This window comes from Ixodes scapularis, unplaced genomic scaffold, assembly GCF_016920785.2.
Source record: "Ixodes scapularis isolate PalLabHiFi unplaced genomic scaffold, ASM1692078v2 ptg001354l_1__unscaffolded, whole genome shotgun sequence".
In the NCBI taxonomy this organism is placed as follows: Eukaryota; Metazoa; Arthropoda; class Arachnida; order Ixodida; family Ixodidae; genus Ixodes; species Ixodes scapularis.
In genome coordinates this window covers 83,044-109,308 of record NW_024610141.1, presented here as the reverse complement: position 1 = coordinate 109,308, position 26,265 = coordinate 83,044, and the positions used below count along the sequence as shown (strand labels likewise).

General features: G+C 47.6%; 1 protein-coding gene across 1 annotated transcript in view; it reads left to right on the top strand.

The window, feature by feature from the left end:
* LOC120838118 (trypsin-1-like) overlaps positions 1 to 25,808 on the top strand; it is a 41,652-nt gene extending 15,844 nt beyond the window's left edge. The window contains exons 2-6 of the mRNA XM_042288249.1: positions 145 to 403; positions 10,097 to 10,190; positions 17,949 to 18,132; positions 20,879 to 21,039; positions 25,641 to 25,808. Of these exons, the coding sequence (XP_042144183.1) occupies positions 145 to 403; positions 10,097 to 10,190; positions 17,949 to 18,132; positions 20,879 to 21,039; positions 25,641 to 25,808 (866 nt within the window). The remainder of the gene's footprint in view (positions 1 to 144; positions 404 to 10,096; positions 10,191 to 17,948; positions 18,133 to 20,878; positions 21,040 to 25,640) is intronic.
* The last annotated feature ends 457 nt before the right edge of the window (positions 25,809 to 26,265 follow it).

Sequence of the window (26,265 nt, the reverse complement as noted above, 5' to 3'; positions counted from 1 at the left end):
GAGTTCCGGTTGCGCGCACGCGCTCGAGGTACATTAGGCGCCGAAGCGTCGTCGAATGAAGCACTCGCTGAAGGCGAGACAACTGAGGCTTGTCCCTACCGTTCCCCCTCGTCAGTGACTATACATTCCTTCTACTTCTGGCAGGATGTGGAGTTCGGGGACCCAGTAGCAGCGAAGCTGGCAATGCTGGAGGAACCGAGACCAACGGGGACGCCGCTTCTGGTGCAAAGAGACGAGGTGTGCACCGGATTGTGGGCGGCAAAGACGCCGAGCGGATTGAGTTCCCCTGGCAGATATCTCTGCGCCGAAAACTTCCCCTGATAAATACAGATCGGGGCCACACCTGCGGCGGTTCCATCATCAGCGAGCAATACGTCGTGACGGCGGCACACTGCGTTGATGGGTAAGTGTGGAAACGTGTCTTTTGGTGACGTCATCGAAAAATGCACAACGAGCCAAGGCAGCCCTGATGACAGACTTGAGAAACCAATGAGGAAGCAAAAATTCGCGTCCTTGCTCCTTCGGGGGATTTCCATGGTCCTCCGTTCTAAGGTGGCCCAAAGTGAAGGTTTCCAACCTGGTATTCAAACAACATGGCGCGGTTAACCTATGTCACCGTGCTTCCCGCCGCATATATAAACTGCCGATCGTACGTCACTTTGACATGGTCGGTGTTATGTTCGGTTCAGTTTCGATTTAATTTTCTTTTCTTCTTCTTGTTATTCCTTCAAAAATTAAAAGTGAAATAAAAAATTAAAATATTCCTTCGAAAATTAAAGGAGCGATGCAACAATTTTTGTACTTTGCGCAAATATCGCTTAAAACGGATCCCTGACGTTAATGACCTATGAAACAAGTGTTCGGTTTTTCACCCCACGTAATAGAAGTTCCAGAAAAAAAAAATTGAAGAAAAACGAGCACCGTTCGCCCCCTCAACTCGCAGCCAGAACAAGCGGCCACGTGAACTGGAGCCGATTATATGCCGCCAATGTTGATGATATCCACGCGCTGGGGTTGGCGAAGCACAGGACACGCGCCGAGTTCCAGACATTGTTATGGCTCGGCTATTGTCGTAGTTGCAGCGATTGAACACAGGCCACTACCCGAATGCATACGCAGTCTTCGCGTCCACTGTGTGAGCAGCATTTGAATATCGTCACCGCAAAGCTCAATGACGCATTTCCGGTGATCGCACTGTTGCCATTGTCCCCACAGCTCCGTCATCAAATTTCGCGCAGGAGCAAAAGGCTGCTTTGGAAGGAGAGACTGAAAGAAAAGCTCCGCTTTCATCCTTTGAATTCCGCCGCGACGAAGACGCTTCTTGGTCAGTGATGTTGCGTTCGAGTATTCTTGGGTCCCACTAGTGCAAGGAAGCTGGTGCAAAGTAAGAAGTATTCCTACCGAATGTCGTTGCACAGCCCATTTAAACAGTTTGCAATGTAACTCCGACTCGGCTGGTTGCTGCCAAGGCCGACTCCATAGTTTTGGCGACGAGGAAGCTGAACCGGCCTGCTCACTCCCTGAGGCCACGTATGCATCGTTCGGCATCAGCTCTCGCCGGCGGGCGCCTGGCGTCGTGACGACGTCTGCTTCCAGTGAATCCCGGGTTCAACAAGGAATCTGGGCTGCTGCTTGTCGATGCCCGCGCGTTCAAATTCGAACGTCTTTCTGGATTGCTGAGCCGCCATCTTAACCGCAAGCTTGGCTAACTGTGACAGGCCGCTACCGAACTTCCTAGTCAAGGCCGGTTTGCCGCCGATACCGTGGAAATCCTGGCTGCTGATGTTTGAAAGGTATGTACATCTTGGATAGCGGCGCCCAGGAATATTTAGCCGAAGGAGGCCAGGCAAACCTACTCAACTGCATGGAAGGAAGCACAGCGCGTCTACCACTCCCTACTAGCTTCCGTCGAACCGGTGCAAGCAACGTCACCAACGGGAGGTGATCAGCACGCTTGACAGTGTCTCGCGACGAGTGCCACGAGGCCATCAGGGTCCTCGAGGCATAATTTTCACAGCCACTCAACGAGACCCTGCAACAACTTCGATTCCACGTGAGGAAACAACAAGGAGGAACCCTGCGCGAATTTCTTTCAGCCGTCCAGGCATTAGCCGCGATGGCGAACTTCGGCGCCGACAACAAGGTCGCCATTCGACGACAGTTTATGGTGGGGGCTGCTACCACAAAGATCGAAGAACGTCTTCTTCTAGACGCCCGCCGCGCTTCCCTTCAGTGTCGTCTTGCAGACAGTGATCAGTATGGAACGCGCGCGCAGTGAAGTTCGCGAGTGGGCCATGGCGACCATAACTGCGTCGTCGACGGCGTCGGGAAAGGACGTGATAATTAAGCCATGTGACAGATCGTGAAAGAGAAACATGGTGGTCATCCGCACAGAGTTAACCAGCGTGCCTTCAACCAACGTTGCCTTCATTCTCCACCGATGACGTCATCCACGCACAAACCGTGGCGCTAGCGCCGTAAGTCACCTGCGCGATCTCCGATGCTGCGTTCATAAGCCAGGTCAGGGACCGCACGCGCTTCGCGCTTGCCTTGCCAGCAGAGCTGCGTAACCTGTGGCCGCAGTGGCGATGGTGGTTTTGACAGTCGCAGTTCTCAAGAGAACCCTGCACGATCGGTATTTCGGCGTTCGGTGCGTTTCGAATCACCGCAGCGACAACCATCTCCAAGGCGGAACTACTGCTACGGAGGAGCATGTGTCAACCGCAGTTACGATCAAGATCGCTGCAAAGGCTACGGCGTCCGCCCAGCCAGATGTCGTCACTGCGACAACCGCGGCCGTCGGGGGCATTGTTCATGCGTTTGTAGAAGCGCTGTCCGTACCATGAGGTTGAGGAGATTGACTCTTTTTTCAAAGCTGTATGTTGGGCTAGTTGGTATTGGTCTTGGGTTGCCAAAGGCATGGTAGCGCTTTTTTGGACGAGGACAAAAGAAAGAAAGACAAGACAGACACGAGCGCTGACTGCAACTATTTAATCAACATGGAAATGAGGCATATATACACGCTTCGATCCTATCAATCAACCAACCCCAGGCCTAGCCGCCACCTGCATGAACTGCACTTCCTTATCGAAAAGGTCGATAGATGCAACGCTGACACAGGCAGGGCTGGGCAGGGCTGGGGTGTGTCAGCGTTGCATCTATCGACTTTTTCGATAAGGAAGTGCAGTTCATGCAGGTGGCGGCTAGGCCTGGGGTTGGTTGATTGATAGGATCGAAGCGTGTATATATGCCTCATTTCCATGTTGATTAAATAGTTGCAGTCAGCGCTCGTGTCTGTCTTGTCTTTCTTTCTTTTGTCCTCGTCCAAAAAAGCGCTACCATGCCTTTGGCAACCCAAGACTCTTTTTTCGCTGCAGAAGACAAGTGCATCTCAATGCAACACCTGCAAGAGGAGACTGCAAATGACGCGCTACTCATCGCCGTCATGGGATATGTAACCTCACAGTGGCCACCGGTTAGCATTGTTTCTTTTGATACTGCTCTTCTACGACCTGAGAGATGCAATCTCGGTCAACGACGGGCTCTTGCTTCGTGGTACAAAAGTTGTCATTCCCATGACTATGCGATACGCCCTTATTTCTCTAGCACATGAGGGTCATAGTGGCATCGTGAAGACGCAGGCAAGTCTTCGTGAACTTTATTAGTGGCTTCGTATGAATGCAGAATTGCGTAGAGCAGTCTGCGCCTGCAAAATCTGCAGCACCGTGGACAAGAGTGCCAATTTATCACCAAACTATCTGCAAACAAGGCTCTAGTAAAATCGATCTGTGTCTAATAGACATTTACTTTGTTGCCCCTTTCATCAACAAGAGCCAGTATACCATCTAGCACATGAGGGTCATAGTGGCATCGTGAAGACGCAGGAAAGTCTTCGTTAACTTTATTAGTGGTTTCGTATGAAAGCAGAATTGCGTAGAGCAGTCTGCGCCTGCAAAATCTGCAGCACCGTAGACAAGAGTGCCAATTTATCACCAAACCATCGGCAAACAAGGCTCTAGTAAAATCGATCTGTGTCTAATATAGACATTGACTTTGTTGCCCCTTTCATCAAGAAGAGCCAGTATACCATCTAGCACATGAGGGTCATGGTGGCATCGTGAAGACGCAGGAAAGTCTTCGTGAACTTTATTAGTGGCTTCGTATGAATGCAGAATTGCGTAGAGCAGTCTGCGCCTGCAAAATCTGCAGCACCGTGGACAAGAGCGCCAATTTATCACCAAACCATCTGCAAACAAGGCTCTAGTAAAATCGATCTGTGTCTAATATAGACATTGACTTTGTTGCCCCTTTCATCAAGAAGAGCCAGCATACCACTACGCCATCACGCTTGTGGACTCTTTTTCGAAGTGGCTGCGACATCGAGTGCAACAGAGGCAACAACACAGAAAGGAGCCCGCAGACCGGCGTCTAGCAGCGAAGCCCCCCCTCCCCAGACTTCGGGTTAACGACTGGATTGCATTGAAGAAACTCAGAAAGGTACCCGTGGGAGAGTCGACCCTTTGTCCACCTTTACGTATTGTGAAGTGTGTTTGACGGTCCACGGTCCGTATGGAGAATGGTCAAGTGTGGAATGCCTGCAAACTCGCAGATGCTCCCGAGGTCAACCGCGAATGTTATCAACAGAAGACGTCAACTGCTGTTCACACTGTCTAGCCCCTGAGGCACGCGGCTTCTTTAGGTGACACGTGTCAAAGGGACAGTAATTTGCAGTCACAAGTAAAGCTTGGCCAGGCAGCAGCAGCAGCCTCGATCGTAAACGCCTGAGTGCGCACTCATCCCAGACCATAGCTATGCCCAGACACATCCCTCTGCAAGTGCTTCCAAGGCGCTCAGAGCGCAACCGTCCACCACCAAAGCGGTAAGGAGACATGTTGCTCGATGAACTGGGTGGAATATTTCCTTTTTTGTTTTTCTTACTAATGGTGAACTATGCGCGTATTTCTCTGTAAAGTATACTAAACATGTCCATTATTTTTCTCTTGTAAACGGGTGCATATGTATTGTGCTCATAAAGTCGTAATATGATGGAAGACCTAATTTTTAATTTGGAAGCTTTAAATCTTGTCTGTTTGCTTAGTTACTCTAGAAAAAAATGAACATTTGATGTGATGAATGGTTACAGAGGTAATGTAACAGTGCAGAACGACTATTTGTGGTTTATGTACCCTTTTTTTCTAATTCGACTTTTAGAGCGCAGCTCTTAGGGGCCCGTTCCCGGCTTGAGCGGCGTCGCCGTCGGCGTCGGCGTAACCGCAACCCTCGTAACCCTCGTGAGGGTTACGAGGGTTACGAGGGTTAATCTCATGAGGGTTACCCTCACGAGGATCACGAGGGCCACGAGGGTTACTTACCCTCGTAACCCTCACGAGGGTTACGAGGGTTAGTTACCCTCAAAAGGGTTACCTTCACGAGGGTTACCCTTACGAGGGTTACTTACCCTTGTAACCCTCACGAGGGTTACGAGGGTTAGTATTACCCTTGTAACCCTCACGAGGGTTACGAGGGTTAGTAACCCTCGTGAGGGTAACCCTCGTGAAGGTAACCCTTTTGAGGGTTACGAGGGTTAGTAACCCTCGTGAGGGTAACCTTCACGAGGGTTACCCTCACGAGGGTCACGAGGGTTATGAGAGTTACCCTCACAAAGGTTACTCACCCTCGTAACCCTCACGAGGGTTACGAGGGTTAGTTACCCTCACGAGGGTAACGAGGGTTATGAGAGTTACCCTTACGAGGGTCACGAGAGTTACCCTCACGAGGGTCACGAGAGTTGCCCTCACAAGGGTTACTAGGGTTACCCTCACGAGGGTCACGATGGTTACCCAGGTCGTGACCCCCCCTGGGGTCACGTGACCTGGGGATACCCCCGAGGTCACGTGACCCCCCGTTGACGTCATAGGCACTGATGACGTCGTCAGTGACGTCACTGATGACGTCACCGTCATCCGCATCGTCATCGTCATCATCACTGATGACGTCATTAGTGACGTCACTGATGACGTCACCGGCATCCGCATCGTCATCATCATCACTGATGGCGTCATCAGTGACGCTACTGATGACGTCATCGATATCGTCACGTGGCCCCAGGTCACGTGACCCCCCGACGTCACGTGACGCCCCAAGGTCACGTGACTCCCACAAGGTCACGTGACCCCCCCGCCCCCCGAGGTCACTTGACCCACCCCCCAGTACCCTTCCCTCCTCCTCCTCAAGAGCTGCGCTCTAATTCGGCGTTACAGAGAGTTGTAAACGGCTTTCATTTTTTTTTGCAATGTTCTCACTGCTCTCTCTCTTTTTCTCTTTCTCTCTCTCTTTCTCTCTCTCTCCTTCTTTGTTTCTTGTATCTACCCTCTTAAAAAGAAAAAAGGAGGGAGGGGAAAATGTTAAGTTCAGTTTAGTTTCGATTTAACTTCCTTTTCTTCTTCATGTTGTCCTTTCTATGCTAGGCATCTGTAATATCGTCCTCTAAACACCTGCGGCGCTGCCGAGCGGCACGCGCCAAGAGCGCGCCCTTTGCTCCTTCGTTGTTTGCTTCTTCTCTTTTCCTGCTTCGAAAATTAAATAGTTTGCAATGTAACTCCGACTCGGCTGGTCGCTGCCTAGGCCGCCTCTACAGTCGGTCCTTTTGTGCTAAAAATGATGGCAGACAGTATGTCAGACATAACGTTTTATACCCTGTTGCAGGTTAAAAAGAGCAGGGCAAGCTCCTTCCGCGATGTCCAGAACTCTTGCCGCGTAGGAGAGCGAACGCTGGAAAGAAAGTGAGAGGAGTCGAAGGGACTCACGCCTCTCCAGTGTTCACTTCGCTAAAGGGGAGAGAATGGAGGGCTTCGTGGGAGGAGCGTATCCTGCTTTCGTTAACCTGCAACAGGGTATATAGCAATGGCTGATACGCTCTATGTCATCATCGTTGTATTGATTAGGTATCAGAAGGAAAAAAACTCTGTGATATCAGGGAAACAGCAAGGGACAGCAGCCTACATTCCCGAATCGCTCTCAGCCAACACCACATATAATCTATGTTCCTTCTCTACCCCCAAGCAACGTCGTCACATTTGGATGCCGCCAACTCAGGAACTGGATCTAAGCCCGGCGCTGAGCGTCCTCTGGCGCGTTGATTGAACACGAGGCCCAGCCGATTTCTGACGCAACATTCGTGTCCAATCCGTGTTTACGCTCGATCTCACTGAGATAATAATAATTGGGGTTGTGTAGATATTTATACAGCGTGTAGTTGGTCAGCCATTTCAAAGTCATCTTATTATTTCATCATTTCGACGTCATCTCGTTTCGTCATCTCATCATCCACATTTCATCATCTCATCATCATTACCGTCATCACCATCATTTCATCATCCTTTCAATACAGTGAACTAAAATAGTAGTAGTGGAAAAATAGCCGGCCTCCAGGTGAGGCGCTTCGTGTAGAATTTACCAGGTAGCGCTTGTGTTCCATTCCGGAGCACTCCTGCCAGCGAAGTTCGCGCCAAGCGTAGCTGTTCTTTATGTTAGCGGTTCATTAGTGTGGCCTATGCATGCTTTATGGGTGTTTCAACGTCTATGAATTAATGTCTAAAGCTTACTTCCACAATGTAGTGAAAACCGGGTAACCAGTCTTGCATGCTGGCGCGTAGCGGTGCGCATTTGTCTTCTTTCTCTTCGTTTTCATTGCTTAGCGACAAGACTCGAACCTATGTAATCACAATGCCAAGCACCTGACATTCACGAAAACAAATTAAGAAAACGATCATAGACACCACAGAAACTGTCTGAGAACGTACGCGACGCTATATCCCATGTTACAGTAGCCATGCATGTCTTCCGGATTTCGACAACAGCGCCACTCGCGGCGGTCTACACTTCTGGTTTCAAACGGCCGATGGGGCGCCGCAGACGCTTTTTCCACTGCCCCTATATTCTAGTTCACTGTACTCTCAAAGTCCTCTCATTATCATCATTTCGATGTCATCTCACTGAGGTGACGTCGAAATGCTAATGTATGGCAAGAAGATTGGTGGCCCAGTGGGCTAGTCCTTCACTCTAAAAAACAAAAAGGGTATCACCTTACACCCTTTTGTCTCATGTGACGCACCCCCAAACTTCATTTCGACCGTACAGCGCCCTATATTCGAACAGACGGCCCCAAATTTTACGAGGGGCCGGATAGCCGTGTGGTACAACTTACTAAATAACTAAAGTACGTATCAAAGACCACAGAAAGAAAACACTGAGTTTTTACAGTAGGGCCAAGAAAACCCCGATGATTTTTGTTTGTAGTGAGTAACACGTATATTAGCTATTTTATTAAGTTGTACCACACGGCTATTAAGCCCCTCGTAAAATTTGGGGCCGTCTGTTCGTCTATAGGGCGCTTTACGTCGAACTGAAGTTTTGGGGTGTATTATATGGGACAAAGGGTGTACCAATACACCCTTTTTTAGAGTGTTTAGGCTAGCCCTCACCAGCTGGGAGCACGTGCAGCAAAGTCTCGCACTGCAGAACCCACGGACACTGGGTTCAAGAAGCGCTAGCTAGTGTACTCATGATCAATTATCAAATTTACTCCATATTGGAGAGTTCCCGTACCGTAAGTTTCGCGCGAGATATAATGGACCCGGCAAAGTGGGAGTTGTAGAACTAAAATATGATCACCCGCTGCAAGTCCAGTACGAACCCTCCACAAAACGTCTTCGATAAAGACCGTTCACTGACCTGGATTTCCCAGTACATTGTTGAGTGACGAGTCTTGCGACCTCGTTGCTGACAGTTCATTTTCCAAACTTTCAAGGCAGTCTCCTTCTTTGAACCAAAACTAAACAGCAACCCGTCGAGTGCACAAATAAATTATCCTAGAATAATGAAAACCAAGTTAAATGCAGATGCGCGTCGTCCGCAACTGGAAAACGTAAAAATGTAAAAAAAAATGGCTGCTCATATTTCATGATAATAATAGCTGGCAGGAATTGTGCATATGGCCTATCCAAACACCTGCCCGTTTCAATTTGGATGTTCATCGTTGCGGCATGCGGTCGCGCATCAGTTCTGCGTGGTGCAAGTTAAAGACCCCAGGCTGGCGGTTGCACTGCACTGGCTAATGTGGTCATGCACAGCTCAGAGACAAGTCGCCAGTTGAGGCACACTAACTTCAGGCTGTATGAACATACACACAAACCATTTCTTCTGGTGAATGGCTTTCATTTTTCTAGGCGGTGTTGTCTCAGTCATTTATCTCACCATGCTCGTCTGCCGGAGCAACCAAGCGTGGCAAATAATCAATGACAATCTTTCGTCTTGCCGATTTAAAGTATTTTGAATGCTTTACTATTACAATAAACAGTTACATTCTAGTATCGCAGTTACAAAACTAAGAGGTGGGTGTAAATTTGGCCTATCCAATGCATCGTTCCCTACGCAATCGGGTTCCCCACAGGAGTAGAGGTTGGGCGACTTTGCGGGATTTAGGTACAGTTAGATGGATCGCGAACATTCTTCTTTATTGCAATCATTGTATATACCTATAGACGATTGCAAGCACGGCCTCTGCCGCCGCCCCGTCTCTGCTTTGTGCGAGCAAGTACGTGCGATTGCAAGCTTGTCAAAGCAGCGTTTACGTGCACGTTGCTGCAAGCATGGGTCATCAGTGAGGCGCCATGCTTGCAATTGTTTATTGCATGGTCTTGCATTGCGTATGTGCACGGTTTGACCGCGTGCCATCGTTTCGGTCCACTTGATATTCCCGTGCTTTCCAAAGCGGGCCAGTGTTACAGAGTGACCCCAACTGCTCGAGCCGTGCCACGTGATTCAAAGACGTCTATCGCCTGCAAGCGTCCTTGTCCTTCAACATCCCCCCCCCCTTTTTCCTCCTCGCCATCCGACAACGAACGGATGCGCACGTGCACCCAATTTTCGCAGCAGATTGGGAGAACGCGCGCAGCATGGCGTCTGCCATGAAATTCAAATACTATTTATGGTTTCAGTTGCTCCCTCTTTTAGGTCAAGGCTGTCTCGTTCTCCACGGCCGCGATATCGCGGAAGCAAACGCAATCGTCACAGTGCACACCTAACGGCATTGCAGGCTCTTCACGTTCCCATCAAATTACAAAGTGATGGTCGGCGACCAGAACATCAATGCAAAAGACGACACCGAGGACGGCTTTGAAGTGGAACAGGTAAGTTGGCAATCTCGTACTGCCTTCAAAGCAGGCTATATACGGCGTTCAAGTTCGCGTCAGATATTGGCACTCCTCGTACACTCGTTTACCATTCGGATGAGCCAAAGTTCTTTTGTTTCTTCCCCATCTTTAACCAATGATGGGACATACTAGGCTGCTTCACCATCGCACATTCCCTGCAATTTCTTTTTGCTGCCCCTTAATTGGCGTGCCCTCCTTCCGTTCCAATCCACGAAGACGCATTTTGGGGCACTTGGTCGCCGTATAATTTCAGAGAGTACGGTGGCATGCTATTGACCTTTACGGGGTGAACGAATTCATCCGTCGATATTTGGACAAGTCACTGGGTTTTCACTTGTAATATGAGACCTGCGGGAATGCATAGCTTCCACTGATAATGATATTAATTGGGGTTGTGTGGATATTTATACAGCATGTAGTTGGTCAGCCATTAAAAGATACGGCGAGTCACTCGCTGTAGATGAGCAATTTAGCCAGCGCAGTACAACCGCAAGCCTGGTGTCTTTAACGTGCACCACGCAATAGTGATGCACGACCGCACGCCGGTACAATGTTCATCCAGATCGAAACGAGCAGGGGTGGGGATTGAACCCAGGATCCCTGGGCCGGTTTGCTCATCTTGCGGCCGCGGCCGCGGCTGCGGCCAAGAGGGATTTTTACGTCACGTGACCAGCTCCATGGGGACAAGGAAGTACCTAGCGTCCCTGCCTAATGGCGGAGAAATCCGTATTACTTCAAGCACAAAAGCCTAATTTCGCTCGCAGAAACTGACTGCAGGGACTTTCAACTGGAGTCCAATTGAGCGCCCCTTTCTACTGTAGGAGCAGCAGGTAAAGTTACGGCCAGGGAGGGTAAATATGAGCCAAAATGAAGAAAAAAACCACGCGAGATAAAGCGGTGGCAGTATATTTATATATCTCCACCGGCGCCGGTGCCTCGCGCCTTCTGCCGTGGTCGAGAGGTTAAAGCGTCGGTACTTGTCGTCGCGGCGTGGAAGTTCCGGGTTCAAATCGCGCTAGCCCGGCTAGCCCACTCGACCACCGATCCCCCTAGCTTCCACTGACTAAAGCCCCTCGATGTGTTTGCGTTTGTCTTTTAAGAAGCGTCAAATCCGCCAGTACACGAGGCCCGCGTCTCGAGCAGCCCTTGGAAGCAAATGGCGGTTCAACCACCTCGTTCGGTTCAGCACTGAAATAAGCCAATACCACCTAGAAGACAAGGCCTGCGCATGACGTTTCGTCAGTAGTTTCCGATCCGCTCCAAGCGGCCAACATTGCTTGACGAGAGTATGGGCCGCGTCACAACTGCGTAGCATTCACTGGCGGCCACAGCTGTGTGCGGGACTGCTGAGCAACCACTTCATTTGCAACGTGCATGCGAACACCCCCTCGGCCAGGAACGCGAGCTAGCACGCGCTCCTGGCTTCGACACATGCATTTCTAGCGCGCGCGCTCATTCTGGGGAAAAACGCTTCAAAGCAGCGACCTCCAGCTCTTGCGCTTGTGGCGTTAGCTGCGTTCTCTGCCTAAGAGTGACCGGAGTATAAACAGCGCCTTCAAAAATGGCGTCCAGTGCCAGCGTCCAGCGTCCAGCGAAGGGCTTGGCAGACCTTAACAACATCAGTTAGGCATTTTCACTCATTCATTCGACGCTCCACGTGAACGTTTAACTTCATCGTATGCTATAGCAACATACACTCGGCATGAGCATCTGTTTCATTATCTGATACAAAATCAACTGAAGCAGACAATGTCGCAGACAATTTAGCAGACGATGGTGCTCGTCTGGGCTAGCTAGGAAGCGCTGAAGGGATCTACTAGTGATGACGTTTAGAAGAGGAAGCTGGCTTGGTGTTCGTGGTATTCAATAAGCGGACTTTGGAAGCGAATGGCGTCAAAGCACCCGCTCGTGTCACGTGTCTTGCGCGTTTCCACAACAATGGTTTGCGGTAGTTGTAAGCGTGAATTTTATCAAGGGACTTTACCCCTGACGCCACATCAGCGGTGTGGCGTCAGCGTGGACCTTGGTGTTCCGCGTGTACTTACCTTTTGCAGCGTATATTGCGCACCGTCGAAGTTGCAAAAACAAATAGGAATAACCACGAGCATGGTTTGATGACTTCACAGACAAGCCATTTATGGAAGAAAAAAAACTAACTGAGGCCTTTATTAAAAGTGTTATAATCATTTCGGGACGATTAAAAAATGGCATTCCTGGCTGAACGCTGGAAAATTTTGCGATCCATGATCATCTAGGTACGAAGCCGTAGATTCCAACACGTAACTGCAGTCTACAGTACCTCTGAATGCTGGCGTATTTACCACCGCTAGAAAAAAAAAAAGTATTTATGTGAAGTTGGTGGGCATTCGTATGTCAGAGGGTCTTACATGTTGTGGGCGTAGAAGGCCACTTTAAAAAGCCAGGAATGCAAAAAAAAAAAAAGATTTTTGTTTGCCGTAGCTTTTTGTTCCTCACATCATCGCAACACTAACCAAATTTTACAATTTTACAAAACAAAAATATCCGAAGTGACAAAAGATAACGTCGTCGTTACCTTTTGTCACTTCGTTTCAAGATTATTGGCTTTACTCAAGCAGTTAATATATTTATTTTTACGCTGCAGGGAATGTCGCGGACAAGTTTTATCGATAAAACAGAGGGATTTCTAGGGTTGCAGAGTTATTTTGTATAAATTAACGGACTTGCTATTTTGAGAAATTTTGTCTCAAGTTTGAATTGCTCCAGTAAGGGGACCGTTAATGACATGAAACCACTATCAGTTTATACCTATATTCGTAAAATACCTAGAGGAGTAACTTTTGGATGGGTATTGTTTACGAAAAAGTTATATCTAACTCGACTTTCTAAACAAAAAACGTTTTTTTTCATTTGTTAGCCCATAAGGCCTAGAAATACTTGATAAAGTCTTTCATTAATATCATTTCTTGCATTGCGGTAATCCCAGTTAAATAAGAGAATGTTAGGCCTTTTTCTAGGCAACTCCACCATGATTTATATCTCTTATACATGCTGAGAGCAACTCCTGAAATATCCGAGAGACGTTACAAAGGACAAAAATAAACCATTCATGTTAGCAGTAATGCCACCTGCAGCTGAGAGCCAGGCGAGCCAAACATAATGTTTCAAGCTCTGGCAGGCAAGTGTTCTTATCTTAACAATCGCCGGCGCAGAACAATCGCCCAGCGCAAAATAAACGCCAGAGGATCATTCATAACGCAGCTTGGTGCCTATCTTCATGCCATATGCAGAAGTGTAACAATATATATGTGGTGGTGTGAGACTTGTGTTTTCCAGGAATGAACGCACGTGGACTACTTTGTGCACGAACTTGGACTGTTTGAACTATGTAGAGCATTTTTTGTTTTGTTTATAAGCTTGCGTAAATCAGACATAGTTGAGCTGACTGTTATATATAGCGCGTACCTAGCGCCACCTACGACACACTTAAAACATAGCCATAGTTGGCCAAACCCAACACGCATTCCCACCTGATGTAGCCGAAGTGTACGCCACTAAAAGACTCGTCGTCTCGTCACGCAATCTATTTCAACCCGGCCTTATTTATGTCAACAGAACAGAACACTGAAAAAATGCTAAAACTCCCGCTGGTTTCATATCATACAAGATTTATTTAACGAGTAATGTATCCGCGTTAATAAAATACACACACAAAAAAACCTAGATAAAAATCCACAACATTCCCCCGTGTGTTCACGCAGAGGCTTTTATGAAAGAGTCTGTCATTTGCCTAGATTGTTTACAAAATTACATTTTTGTTCGCTTTAACTTGCGAGACATCCAAATATGCACTAAAATACCGAATACATAGTTCGCCGAAGACACACGTGTGAGAGGCGGGTGCCTTTCTAAACCGGTACAAACCCCCATTCAGCTCCTTTGGTTTTGCGTAATTCACTTGCATCCTCTTTTACAAATTCAGGACAGCCACGTTTTTCGGACACTTTACCAACTTGTTCATCAAGTCCATTGATGTTCGTATGGCCGCATACGCGGGTGAGCCGAGGTTGCGCACCATTGCCTGATGCTTCAGGAGCCCCCCCAACTACATCATAGGCGTTCTTGCCGTGTCCCTTGGCAGAAAAAAATCCACTACACCTTCGGAAAACTAACTGGCGTTCGAACTCGAGCTGAAATCTGTTCTTATAATGAGCAAGCGCTCCGTCACAAATATACGTTAGGGACGCGTAAACTGGAATGTATCCCTCCACCCAGTCTTCGAAGCATCTCAGAGCCAGTACTGCGTGGAGAGTGCCAAGGCACAGGCCTTCACAAACGAAACCGAAACATTTGGGACCTCGCGAGGTTGACGCAACACATATGAACACAGAGATCGTATGCTTGTGCCAGTGATGCTTCTGTACTTCACGTGGCAGGATCATTGTCCAGTTTTACGAAAAATCGAAATGCATGACATTATGTATATTGGTCACCTTGCTCTTTTTGATTCAGATAGCTCGTTGATCTACGGATGAAATCGTCAGTGAAAAATTTTGTGGTCCATTGATGCAGCTCTTTCAGAAAGGCGTTCAAGTCTTCTTCACCAAATTGCCGTTCTCCCACGTGCAAAATGTAATTTCCTCATCTGGAACAAGTTGTAATGCTTGTGAGGAGAGTCGATCAATGATAGGGCACTCTTTGCATTCGCCTCGTAAACAACCGGTCGTGTAGTCAGGGCAAAGGCACGAAGCGACAATCTCCTCCTCTCTTATTGTTTTCCTCCCGTTGTTTGGGGCAGATAAGCACAAATCAAAATTTGTGCAGTATACGCATGTACAAGCGGTGTGGTCGGGGTTTATAGCTTAACCCATTTTGGTCGCCGCAAATGAAACTTGGTAAGTCCTAATTTGCTGGCCAGCTTGACTTTCTTGATCAGCTGGTAGGCTACCAGCTGGTCAAGAAAGTCCAGCTGGCCAGCAAATTAGGACTTAAAAAGTTTTCGGTATAAAACTCGTCATGTAATGTTTTACGACGACCTGGTGTTCCCCAACTTTCACACGCTTCCTTCTTGTTGGAGCTCTGCCGGAAAAAGTCAATATCATCAACGGTGTAAAATCCGGTCGCTGACTGCGCGATGTCCTCAATTACCTTAGCGCCTTGGTATGGCTCCAGACGCTCCTATACGCCAAAACGTTCATAAAATCACTTGGACCTTTTCCGTAAATAGCTCAATGCCTCAGGAACTAAACGTGCGACCTCTTTAAAGGCTGCACTTGAGGCACAAGCGTGAGCAGCTGACATCTCTCCTGCAGTGCCTTGACAAAGGCTTTTCTCACTTTCGGCCAACACTTGTCACACCGTTGCCAGGCTATATGCTGTAGCCAACTTTTACGTACATGTTCTCTGTAAGACCATTCAATTTCCCGCTGTTTTCTTGCAGCGCATGTGACGGCTCTTTGGGTTTTGCGTCAGACGGCATGCGTAAGAGAGTTGTATCAAGGCCTGCAGCAGATATTTCTTTGTTAATGCCTTCTACTACTTTATGTTCTTCGACGAAGCTTGGCGGAGAGCTTGAAGATGGGTCACACACCGTCCACACTGAAATTTGCTCACCGGTGCGCCGAAAGCAGTTCTGGGGCCCTACTTTGGATACTTGGTGAAAAGGTCGGCGAGAAATCCAGCGGTCGTGATTGGCCACCGCCGCATATGGCCTTGGCGCCGGCCAATCATAGCCGTGGGATTTGAAACTCCTAAAGTTCTACCTGCAGTCTACCTCTGTCCGCTGTCCCGCAACGCACTCCGCAACCCGCTACAGTACCCGGAACTCTACAGTCAAATTCATCGGCGCTGGCGCAGTAGCTGCTTTTTCGTTGCGGAGGGCTTAGTGGAGGGGGAAACGCGGTCCACGAAAACTCCCTATAATCTTTAACGGATCGCTTACAGGAGCATTTCAAATTGGAGGCAAAATTGCCCCAGGTAGAGAGCACAGCTCTCAAGGCCCATACGCACATTCGCGTTTGAACGCGTTTGAGTGCGTTGCGGCGTCCTTGCGCCCAGGAGCGGTCGCTTGCGGTGCGACGCGCGCCTACCCGCAACGCTCCGTAGCGCGTCGCAAGCGAGTAGAGACTTGTTCAACTTTCCGAAGCGTTGCGGTGCGTTCGACCAATCAGGAGCCGAAAGAGGAGAGGGGGTGACGTGTTCGCTCGCCCCACCCGGCCGACTCGGCGAGACGTATCCGGTTCTCCGCCCGCAGAACTTGCTTTTTCGTTTTGGGGAGCGGTGGCGACTGTATTTTCCAAGGCTGCGATGGTTCAAGCTTGACAAAACGTCGGGGAAGCCGGCGAGATTGTACCAAGATCGAACAGTTCGACGCTGTCGCTGTGCGCCGCCATGTTGCCTTGGATTTCGTTTACTATTGGTGAGCCACTAGCGACGATAGCACGTTCTTATTGGCTCTTGACTGCGGTTGACTGCGTGTCAACACAACTGTGCGTACACGTTTGGCGCAAGCGCTCTTCGCAACGCAACGCGTCCGCTTGCCGCTACGGAACGCACCGCGCTCAAACGCGAATGTGCGTATGGGCCTTTCAGGCGCCCGTTTCCGGCTTGAGCGGCGTTGGCGTCGCCGTCGGCGCTGACGTCGCGTCGCCGTCGGCGTAACCGCGCGGTGCATTATGGGTAAATTTCCCCGCTAAATTTAGCGGCAAAATCTCCCCGCTAAATCTAGCGGAAAAATTTCCCCGCTAAATCTAGCGGAAACTTTTCCCCGCTAAATCTAGCGGAAAACTTTCCCCGCTAAATCTATCGGAAAACTTTCCCCGCTAAATCTGGCGGAAAATTTTTCCCGCTAGCGAAAAATTTCCCCGCTAGAACTACCGAAAAAATTTCCCCGCCAAAATCTAGTGGAAAAATCTCCCCGCTAAATTTAGCGGCAAAATCTCCCCGCTAAATTTAGCGGAAAATTTTCCCCGCTAGACCTAGCGGAAAATTTTTTCCGCTAAATGTAGCGGAAAATTTCCCCGCTAAATCTAGCGGAAATATTTCCTCGCTAAATCAAGCGGAAAAATTTCTCTGGGGGGTCACGTGAACTGGGGGGTCACGGGACCCCCCCCCCCCCTTTCCTGAGGTCACGTGACACCCTCCAGGTCACGTGACCCACCTCCCTGAGGTCACGTGACCCCCCCCCCCTCTCATGTACCCTTCCCTACCCCTCCTCAAAATCTGCGCTCGAATTCGGCGTTACAGGGAGTTGTAAACGGCTTCCACTTTTTTTATATGAAAAATAATATAAAGCCCTCAAAACTACTCTTTTATTTACAAAATGGTTCGTAACATTTCCTGCAGCGTAAAAATATATTAGCCGCTTCAGGTAAGGCAATAGTCTCGAAACAACGTTCAGAGTTGAGGACAAATCAAATTTAGTCTCGACAAATTTCACCTTCTGGCACCTCGATTTTATTTTTTTATTTTTTTTTGTAAAATTGTTTTGTTTTAATGATTTCAAAGGACAGTTTCCTCCATTGAAGGGATAGAACTACAACATGCAACATTTTTGTATGTAAAGATTTTTTTTTTCCTTTCCTCGTTTGAATTCGACAGGTCCGACCGAATTCGAACGAAGCCACCCAACTATACTGGAGGACTTGAGGTCATGGGGTTTACACTTTCTCGGGAGTTCAAACATAACGCACTCCGATGACGCAGACATTGAGACTCAACCACTAAGAGTTCCTTTTATATTCTTCTTTCTCGCAGATCACAAAACATCCAGATTGGGACAGGGATGCACTGAACTACGACTACGCCGTCTTGAAGCTGAAGACTCCGCTGGACTTCACCGATAAGCACAAGCACCTGATGCCCATCTGCTTACCTGAGAAGGACCAGAGCTTCGAAGGGAAGACTTGCACCGCCAGCGGGTGGGGACTAACCAAAGACCGTTAGTGGACTCATTTGATCTCCTTTAACTCACATAGTACTGTGTTTTACGCATTTTGTATTGGTCTGACTTCAGCCACCAAACAAAGAGCGCCAAATTACAATTCAACGTTTGATCAGAAGGTGTAGCATTCGCGCGATGACAGTTATGGCTTGTCGAGTGGTCTTTCAAGATACGTCTAGTAGGTTCTGACATTTTTCTGCTGATAGAGTTCACATACAATAATTCCTTTAAACGTTTAACATGCTTAACCTTTCAGGTTTCGTGTTGGTGTAATTCTCATTACAGAAAATATCAACTGTATCAGATGTAGAAAAACGTGACTTTATTAGTATTTAGAAAAAAGCATCTATGTTATAACCATCTTTTCTTCCTACCTTCCACTAATACCATCCCATGTCGCCTTGTACCCTTTCAGTCTGAATCCAACGTGTTACTCGTGCATGAGAGTGCATTTCCGATAACCTAAAACAGGGCAGCGTAATCTTTTTTGTTTTCTTTGATTATTTCGTAGTCGTTGTTGTTCCACGTTGCATATTCGTCATCACAGCTCCGTTCTTTCTCTTTTGACGAGTTGTAATTTTTTTTAGCTTCTGAAGTTATTTGAAGCATCGTCGATGCACACCCTGAAATACTTTAACGTGTCTACTGTCAAACAACAGTATATATCGATTTCTCGGTATTAGTAAAACTCGTTGTTTAAACTATCAAATGGCGATAAACGGAAGATACGAGGAGTGTTTTTATTTTTAAGTTCCAATGAGCTGAATAAAAAAGAACAAAAATTATCAAACATTTTGTTTGTACATATACACGGGATGTAGATACATACTCTAAATACTTCTTTACGCAAACACCGCAACGATTTAGGCAGCGAATATGATGCGACACAGGCTTTCGGATGCCCTCCACAAAGAGAGTTGCCGCTGGTGTTCTCAGTCGGTCCATCGTGCGTCAGCAAGACTCGCCACGAACATGTAATGTGTATCAAGGAAACCGCACGAGACATTGGAAAGGACGGACTGACGTCCTAGATGATGGGGTTTAGGAAAGGGGGTACGGGCCGTTCGTTAATGGAGTAACTCGTAGCAGGGCTATTTGTCATATAGGACTATTCGTCATAGGGCAATTCGTCACTGGGACAACCACTCGAAAAACCTGAAATAATATTTGAAGATGTTGTTGCCCACATACTAGCTTTTTTTTTTTTTTTAGCCGCTTGATCGCTTTTGTTACTCAACTTCTGTGTGATGCACTCTTTAAAGTGTTTAGTCTTTTTTTTTTTAGGTTGGTAAACGTTTTAGTTAATCTTGGAAGCGTAGAATATAAAACTTTCAGGAGCGCGACACACCTACTGCGGATGCGCGACACATATGGCATCTGCGCGACACGGAAAGAATCTAACTCGTCCACGTGCTTGACACAGAGAGACTGTGCATGTACGACACTGACACAGACTGAGAATGCGCGACACGGAAATAATGTAGCTCATCCACGTGCGCGACACAGACACAGTCTGCGCATGCTGATCGAAACGCTTGTCATTCTTTTTTTTTTTTTCTTAGTGACAGAGAACTGCCAAGATTCTGGTGGACAAGACATGATCAGTCGGTGTCTATTTAACATTAGTAAAAGTCTGATTCTTGTGTTGAGGAAAATATAATGAAATCAAGGAAGCGGGTCGCTGGTAATTGTACTCTCTTGAAATAACTATGCTCGATAAACATTATAAATGCTAAAAAAATAAGAAATATGTTAAGAGTTCGGCGAATTCGAACCGCCCTATGACGAATTTCCCTATGTGACGAATAGCCCTGCTGCAAGTTGACGTGTAACGAATTGTCGTTCAACGAACGGTTCTGCAGCCTTAGGAAAGAACGTCTTTGGTGAATGACAGTCTTGTTGAACTCTTGATAGTTCAACGAGTGCCCGGATGGAAACTATTTTCTTTTGGGTCAAAGTAACAAAAGATGGCGCCATGCATTTTAACTGCCTAAATTTGTGCGGTAATTATGTGGGGAAGTAGGTGCAGTAACTATCAACATCCTGTTTATATTCAAAAATGCTTATCGTTTTTGTTTTCTTTACTCCATTTATCAGAAGGACTCGGAAGGACTGAGAAACCTGGCAAAAAGTACCTCTAGGTGGCGCGAGCTATACCGCCCATTATAAAGGATACAGCCATCCGCATCCATCCATCTAACTTGTAAAGCGCCTAAAAGACAAGGACACGAGGAGGAAAAGACGAGACCAAGCGCTAACTTACAACTGAACCTTTACTGAAACACACTATTTGTACACAAATCCGGGCTCCCGACCACAAAAAGACAAACCCTTGCCCAGTTAAGTGCACTGAGGGTGCACCTACGCAGCTATCCTCGCCTTTTACTTTTACGCAGTCGGCCTCAAACAATTCTCTGTCAGTTTTGTTTTTGAGTTTTTCAAATATTTTATTCGTCGGGAGCCCGAGTTTTTGTGTACAAATAGTAAGTACGTGTTTCAATAAACGTTCAGTTGTAAGTTACGCTTGGTTTCGTCTCTTATTCCTCGTGTCCTCGTTTTTTAGGCGCTTTCAACTAGCCCACCTATCCATTTTACTGCATCCATCTAAAACTGGTATAGCCGGATTTCAACCACGTCGCTCATTTTCGCTAGGGAACAATCAAATGTCTCAATCGGTCTTTGTTTTCTCTGTGAACGACTTTTACGTCGGTCCAATACGTGGGGTATTACCTCTCGTGAGCAGGCAGCGAGGGAGGTACGACCCTGCCTGCCAAGCTCCAGAAAGCCGACCTGCCGATCGTAGACCACAGCGTGTGCAAGGAATACTACGAGGGCATCAACGAAGTGTACGACAACACCATGATTTGCGCAGGTCCTGCCGAAGGCGGCAAGGGAGTTTGTCAGGCGAGTGATTTAGTGTTTCTTCTTCTCAATAATCTCCAAGTGGTGAGGCGTTCGAAGGGACAGCTATTGAACTCAGCGGAAAAGAATTAGAAACGGGAAGCTCGCGCATATCGAAATGTGCAGCGAAATCTTCCGCGGTCTGGTGATGAGGATGTGAAACGGAGGTACGAAAATTAAAAACATAGGGTCCTTCGTATCCGAGTATTCAAGCTGTTTGTTTGTTTTTTTTTTTTTTTTTTTTTTTTTTTACGTTTACAACGTTACTTCCGGAACAAGCAAAATTTTTACGTCATTGCATTATTTTTTTTATTGTTTTGGACTAGAATGTGCTCCGCAAAAACAGAAAAAAATCATTGAAGACTTTGGGAGTCTTGAACCCCTAAACAGGGGCACAAAAAAATTAAGGGAATCCTAAACGAGGACACACGTAGGACTATGGGGGCACAACCACTGGAACAAGATAAGACGTAGACTATGCCATCTTGTTCCAATGGTTTTGAGGACAAACGTGAAAATGGCCGGTGACAAAAATAAAGCCCGATAACGAAGGACCCTGAATACACACCATTGGAGTCACGAATACCCGGCTTCACCGTAATGAGCCCGACCCGCATAGAGCGTGTTTTAGAGCGCAGCTCTTAGGCGCCTGTTTCCGGCTTGAGCGGCGTCGGCGTCGGCGTAACCGCGCGTTGCATTATCGGACGTTTCCCAGAATGACGTCACGAGTCATAATGACGTCAGTAAATACAGCGCCAAAAAACGACAATGACGTCACAAGTTACAGTCACGAGGGTCACTAGGGTCACCAGTGAAGGTCAGGCCTTCACGAGTGACGTCACGAGTGACGTCACGTGGTTCACGAGAGACCTCACGAGGGAGGAGGGAGCGGAGAGTGAAAGGAGGAGGGGAAAGGGAAGAGAAGAAGGAAGAGCTGCGCTCTAATTCGGCATTACAAAAATTTTAAACGTTTCTTTTCCTTTTTTTACGATTTGCGCGCGTCGACGTCAACGCGGCGTCATTTCGGACGCGTGCGCGCTCGGTTTCGTCAACGCGCCAGTTTGTCAACGGCCCAGAAAAGGCGCACGCCTGGCGCCGGCAGTAGGTGTCTGCTATACTCAATGAGCCGCTTTTCGCGCTGTGCGCGGTCATTACGGCTGTGCTAGCTGTGCCTGTTCGCAGTACGTTGTTGGGCATCGTGGTGGACAAGACTGCATTCAGTGTAGTATTTACTTACTTTTTTTTTCTTTTTTGCAAAAATACTTTAAAAGCTGAGAGACGTCATAATTGAAATAAAGACACCCACTTCACCATAACACTAAAAAACATTTCATTAAACTTTTTTCCTCTCATGCTGGAGACATCTTCAGTAAGTATAGCAGCAATGCAAAGGTCCATCTCGACACAGTTAACTGTGTCGAGATGGACCTTTGCAGTTTTTGGGAACCACGTGTCCTATCTAGGCCTAGCTCAGGCAGGCCGTGGGACGTCGCCATGTGGGGGCGAGTCCCGGATGCGAGGGCGAAGCCGTATTCCCTGGTGGACGGCTTTCCCTCGCCCTTCTTCGGTGATTTGCCGAAGTCACACCCCTCGGGATCATGACTTGGACGCGTCCGCCCCTCCGGGGAGCCAACCTACATCCGACCCACTCCGGGCGCGTCCATTCCCGCAGGCTATATAAGACGGCCCTAACCCAACGGGCGGGACTCTCGCTGGGGGAGGCTCTGCTCGACGGAGCCTTCATATTCTTATCTGATCCTCACCCTCCGTGATACTGTCAATAGCGGCAGCGCAGACTCCGACTGGCGATCCTGTCAAAAGAGACAGCGCCGTCATCTCCACCATTGTTGGCCCTCGGGCAAGCGTGTGGCGTTGTCGTGAAATAAACACGTCATTATCCGGACCCAAGGAACCTTCTGTGTTTCTAAGTGGTACCCCCAAAGGGGAAACCCATAAGTTCTATAGAACTGTGTTGAGATGGAACTGTGTCGAGATGCACCCTCCCCGAAGCGTACATGGAACTCTCCGATACATACATGTATGCATGTATCGGAAAGTTCCATGTACGGTTCGGGGAGAGTGCAGCTGTTCTTGTTGCGCGATGGCGTGTCCCCTCGGAGGAACCACGATTCCAGCCGTTTTCGGTGACCCCATCTCCTCCCCCGCCTAGGTCGTTGCGGCCGCGAAATCAAAAGAATGACCCACTGTCCAAGTATACCAGTTTAGTTTTCAGGCAAATCGCGTGCGATGTATAGGTGACGTCGCGCTTGTGTTCTTTCAGTGTTTTGCCACACAGGACGCACCCACGTCGACCGAGCTTGCATTCGCGCTTGCTTCAGCACAAGCATGCTGCAAAGCTGGAGCAACTTTTTCCTCCGCTCTATAACGGAGGCTGCGGCGAGTTTCAGATCACAGTGAATTACCGAGGCAAAAGTGCGAACGGGCCACAGTCAACGTCGGAACGAGCGTACGAGTCTGCGAGTGAACAACAGCCTCACAATACAGCACTGATCACGCGATGTCGGCCAAGCGGTGCATGTTTTCTTTTCTTTTTTATATATAAATGAAACAAACTTCCCTCAATCCAAGCTTAAAACTAAAATGCAACAATTTTCTATGGCTCGATATGCACTTTAAGGCCGACCTACAGAATCGTTTTCTGCCGGGCAGAAAACCGGTTCCCAGTTTTCTGCTCTCCATTTCCTCTCGCACTCGGGTGTATCTCAAAACGTCCCATTAGCATTTGAACCTTGCACGTTTCGACCCATTCTCATTTCGTCCTTCTCGTTTGAACCTTCTCATAATTGATCCGAATCGCGTTCTTCGCAACTGGACCCATTCTCATTTCACCCGTTCGCGCTACGACCGAATGACACTAGTTCGGCATGCTTCTAACGTCGTGCCTTCGCGGCTTTGTTGATGAGCCTTACCTTGCTTGGGCCCCCAACATACCATCAGATATATGTTATGTGTAGAGGTACGCACTGAGAATCGTACATTGACGCCTGCTTCCCTTCTTCTAAGCAAACGAGAAAAAAAAAAAGCGATAAACATTTAATTTGGAAATTTTGTTTGAACAGAAATAGCATACATAATAACAGTGGTTCTCAACCATTGATGTTTCTCGGACCCTTTGTAGAAAGGCGGAGATGATGGAGGACCCCGCTCGGGGTGAGGGGGATAGAAAGGTATAGGTTATCATGATAATGATTTAATAAATGGATATAACTAATTGCCAGTGTGAAGTAGACTTATCTCATTGACATACACACGAGAGTACTCTCCCGAAAATTGGAACGTTTCTTCTCAACGGGAAGAAAGACAACTAATATTGCCGTGCCTGACTGATGAGACAGGGCTTCGCAGACCCCTAGGGTGCCTTCGCAGACCCCCTTTTGAGAACCACTGCATTATAGAAGTGGTGGCGTTATCCCAAGTCGAAATACCTCAAACAACGTGACATTTCGGAATATGATCTGGCTGCGATAAATAGTTGGTCTGTTTTATTGCCAGCTAGTAGCTTTTCACGACGACCTCGACGCACTGCTAAAATTCTTAGCAGAGAGAGTATGCCTGTAGCGTGGCACACACACACACATACACACACACAAATTATATCAACATATTACCATAAAAAACAATTTTGGTATAGAAAGAGTCAAGTGCGACGGGTCAAAGCGAGATATTTTTGAGAATGACTTTTTTTAAAAATGCCAGGTGAAAAGGGCGAAACGAGAACGGGCCCAGATGAGGAGGGTTGGAATGCGAAAGGCGAAACGGGAAACGGCCAAATGCGACATGTCCAAGAGAGATCTTTTTGAGAATGGTTGTTTTGAGAAGGGCCAAGTGAGAAGGTCGAAACGAGAACGGGCTCAAATGATAACCCCTCGCACTCTCCCAATCGACGGTGTGGTTAATAAGTTCCAGGCTTCCTTTCTTTTCAACACTTCTCTCTCTCTCTCTCTCTCCTCTCAGGAGCGAGTCTCTGAGCAACTCCCCGCAGAAAAAAGGGGGGTCTTCGTCTTTTTCGAATGGAACGATGGAATTGAGGGAGAGTTTTGTCCCTTTTGACTACCTGTTGGCCTTTGAGCCTTTTCAAACTAAAAGTAAAAAACACACTTTTTTTTTTTTTTTTTTTGGTGGGGGGGGGCGGTTAAATTAGGAACGAGAGTGACGTCGGAATCATTTTTTTTTTCCACCCTTGTTTCGTTTAAAATACTTATCAAATCACTCACAACAAAATTTACTCTCATATTAGCAAAAAAATTGCTTATCTTAACGTTAGTTTATAGAGCAATTATGTTTTTTGTTTCGTTTTTTTCTTACTTTTAATTAAGGCAAAAAATGTTCCGATATTTCAACAAAAATAAAGCACCACCCAGCTGCATCTTTGTAACGATTTTACAGTGTCGGAGGTTTGCGAAGGTCATTTGGGGTACTTCTAAGTTAGTTTATTACTCCGGGCCGCTGCAGTAGATACAACCTGCAAGTGCAAGGTCCCGGGGCGCTCTTTCTCCGCGTGGTTGAATTAACCGGAAAATTACGGACCGATGAATTGATTCGTCCATGTATTTCCTAACTGACTGTAATGTTTTCGCTTGCAGGGCGATTCCGGCGGACCCTTGCAGTGTGCGAGGCCTGACGGCCACTACGTCCTGGCCGGTGCCACGTCTTGGGGAGTCAAGTGCGCGGGCGAGAAGATGCCCGGCGTGTTCGCAAGAATAGCCACCCAGGTGGACTGGATCAAAGAAGTCGCTGGGATGACCACGTAGTGTGGAACTTCTTAATGAAAGAGCCTGGATGCGCAAATCAAAATAAACACCTTAGAACAAAATGAAAAACACGTTTCACACTGTTCTTGGGTCCGGATACATTGTTGCCTCGCAATATCCATTATACTGTTCATTTGCTTACTCTCCAGTTAGATCAATAAAACAAGGCTAGCCAGAAACACGAGAAATATATTAATATTCTTTTGCCACAGAGCGAAGTATGACGACGTTAACCCAATTGTCTTGCCCCCCAAACGAACGAAGAAAAATGAAATACAAAATAAAAGCAGTTTATTGGCGACCCGTGCTTACTACAGTACACGAAGCTTGTTTCTAAATACACTCTTTCATCGCAGCATTGTTGATGATGTTCAAGCACATGTAATGGTAATTATCAAGTGCAATCAGCACATCTGCGAAGCCTTCATGCCTGAATATCTCTATCAAGCGGGACTAA